Source organism: Coenobita brevimanus, chromosome 73, assembly GCF_032717465.1.
Source record: "Coenobita brevimanus isolate Jiangsu-jjx chromosome 73, ASM3271746v2, whole genome shotgun sequence".
NCBI classification, from domain to species: Eukaryota; Metazoa; Arthropoda; class Malacostraca; order Decapoda; family Coenobitidae; genus Coenobita; species Coenobita brevimanus.
In genome coordinates this window covers 35,838,982-35,841,448 of record NC_137026.1, presented here as the reverse complement: position 1 = coordinate 35,841,448, position 2,467 = coordinate 35,838,982, and the positions used below count along the sequence as shown (strand labels likewise).

Genomic DNA, 2,467 nt, shown 5'->3' with positions numbered 1-2,467 from the left:
CACATCAAACGTACCGATGGGGGAGAGGAGGGGAGGGGAGAGGGGTAGGAGGGGAGAGGGGTAGGAGGGGAGAGGGGAGAGGGGAGGAGATTGGTGATGTCAAGAAGGACGAAGGAGGAGGGAGAGATGTGAAGGGGGAGAAGGACGAAGAAAAAGGAGGAGGAGGAGAAAGACGATGGAAGAGGAGGAGATATGAAGGACGAAGAAAAAGGAGGAGGAGGAGGAGGAGGAGGAGAAAGACGAAGAAGGAGGAGGAGGAGGAGAAAGACGAAGAAGGAGGAGGAGATATGAAGGAGGGGAAAGACGAAGAAAAAGGAGCAGGAGGAGCAGAAGGACGAGGAGATATGATGGAGGAGGAAGAGGAAAAAGAAGGAGGAGGAGGAGAAGGGCGAAGGAGGAGGAAGAGGTGAAGAGAAGTAGAAGATGTGAGGGAGAAGATGATGGATGAAGAAGAAGGAGGAGAAGGACGAAGGAAGAGGAGGAGGAGATGAGGGAGGAGGAGGAGGAGGAGGAGAAAAAAAAAATGAAGATGGTGATGATTTAAGATGAAAGAAGGAAATACAGGGAGGGAAAAAAGGAGGAAAGAGAAACAAATGGAGAGAGAGAGAGAGGAAATGAGGAAAGAGAGAGAGTAAAATAACAAAGACAAGATGAGGAAAGAAGGAAGGAGGAGGAGGAGGAAAGAAGAAAGCAGGAGTATCATGGAGGTAGAAGAGGAGTGGAGGCGAAGAAAGAGGAGGAGGAAGGGGAAGAAGAGGAAAGAGTTGGGCAATTAGGAAGAAAAACAACAGCAAGAGGAGGAAGAGGAACAAGACGTAAGAAGGAAGGAGGGACGTGGAAAGTGAAGGAGGAGGAGGACAGTGAGAATGAGAGGAGAGGAGAGTGAGAGGAGGAGAGGAGAGGAGAGGAGAGGAGAGGGAGAGAGAGAGAGAGGTAAGGGGGGGAGATGAGGGGATGAGAAAAAGGAGGGGGGAGAGGAGAGAGGAGGAAGAGGGAAAAAAGGTGGAGGGGGTGAGGAAAGGGAGAGGGGAGAGGAGAGGGAAAGGGGAGAGGAAAGGGAAGCGAAGGGGAGAGGAGGTGGAGGAGGAGGGGAGACAAGAAGGGGGAGGGGAGAGGAGAGGGAGAGAAGGAAGAGGGAGGGATAGAGAGAGAGAGAGAGAGAGAGAGAGAGAGAGAGGTGGAAATTGAAATCAGAAGTGAAGGAGATGGCAATACTGATACACCCAAACCTAATATTACCTGCAAGACCCATTAAAGGTGCCAGGCCAGAATAAGTCACACAGGGGAAAGCGTTACGGCATCCCCCAGGCTAATGAGCACACGGGTCATTAGCAGACGTTAATGACTGGGTAATTTATTAATACATGTTAATTTAGGGCATTTAGACGACACTTGTTTGGATATATTGCACACACACACACACACACACACACACACACACACACACACACACACACACTAAATATCGTACAAAAGGATATTATTTGGATACTGAACACACACACACACACACACACACTACAAAAGGATATTAACCATCCCTATTCAAAAATAAACAGCTAAGGATGAAGTGTTAAGCAGCTTCCTTTAGCAGACGAGAATATGAACCACGTCACCACCCATATCCAAAAATAAATCGCTAAGGAGGAGGGGTTAGGGAGATACTACTCACCTTCTGCTTCTTGCTCTTCTTCCTGCTTCCCTCTGCGTCCTGCTTAACAAGGGCGCCTGCGTCACTCTGCCTTCGCCCTTCTGCTTCCTGCTCTAGCTCCTGCTCCACCTCCTGCTTCTGTGCCTGCTGCTGCTCAATCATCTGCTTCAGTTCATCATTTTCCAGGGCCATCAGGGCGCAGGCACGGAAGATGAATTCATACAGCGCGCTATCCGGACACGCCGCCTCATCCTGCCTCTCCATCTCTATCAAGTCATCCTCACTTTCCGAACTATGATACGCCCCCGTGGCTATGATGTCCTCGTGGCTCTCAAAACTGCTATTAGAGGCCTCCAGCGTGACCCCCCCGCCCTCCGCCGCGCTCTTGGACTGCTCCGTGGTTGACGTGGACGAGGCCATCTTGGCGGGGGAGGACGTGCTGGCATCGGTCTTCACTTGGCCCCCTTCGTCCGATGATTTCACCTTGTAGCTCGAACGCAGACTACGCCGCAGGGACTTGCGTAACGACATGCTGGGACTCGGCGTGAATTTGGTGGGATTCTAAGTATGTTTGGTGGGGTTCTGTGTATGTTTGATGGGGTTCTGTGTGTGTTTGGTGGGGTTCTGTGTGTTTGGTGGGGTTCTGCTAAGTGTGGTGGAAATCTGCGTATGTTTGGTGAGTTTTGTGGTAAGTCTGGTGAGATTGGCGTCTGTTTGGTGAGGTTCTGTGTATGTGTGGGGGGTTTTCTGTAAGTTTGGTGGAACTGGCGTATGTTTGGTGGAGTTTTGCGTAAGTCAGGTGACTATCTGACTTCA

General features: G+C 50.7%; 1 protein-coding gene across 1 annotated transcript in view; it reads right to left on the bottom strand.

Moving 5' to 3' along the window:
- The window catches only part of LOC145407390 (regulator of G-protein signaling 21-like), a 105,028-nt gene extending 103,114 nt beyond the window's left edge, over positions 1-1,914 (bottom strand). Inside the window, exon 1 of the mRNA XM_080278326.1 lies at positions 1,673-1,914. Within this exon, the coding sequence (XP_080134452.1) occupies positions 1,673-1,843 (171 nt within the window). The 5' untranslated portion in view covers positions 1,844-1,914. The remainder of the gene's footprint in view (positions 1-1,672) is intronic.
- Positions 1,915-2,467: the final 553 nt, after the last annotated feature.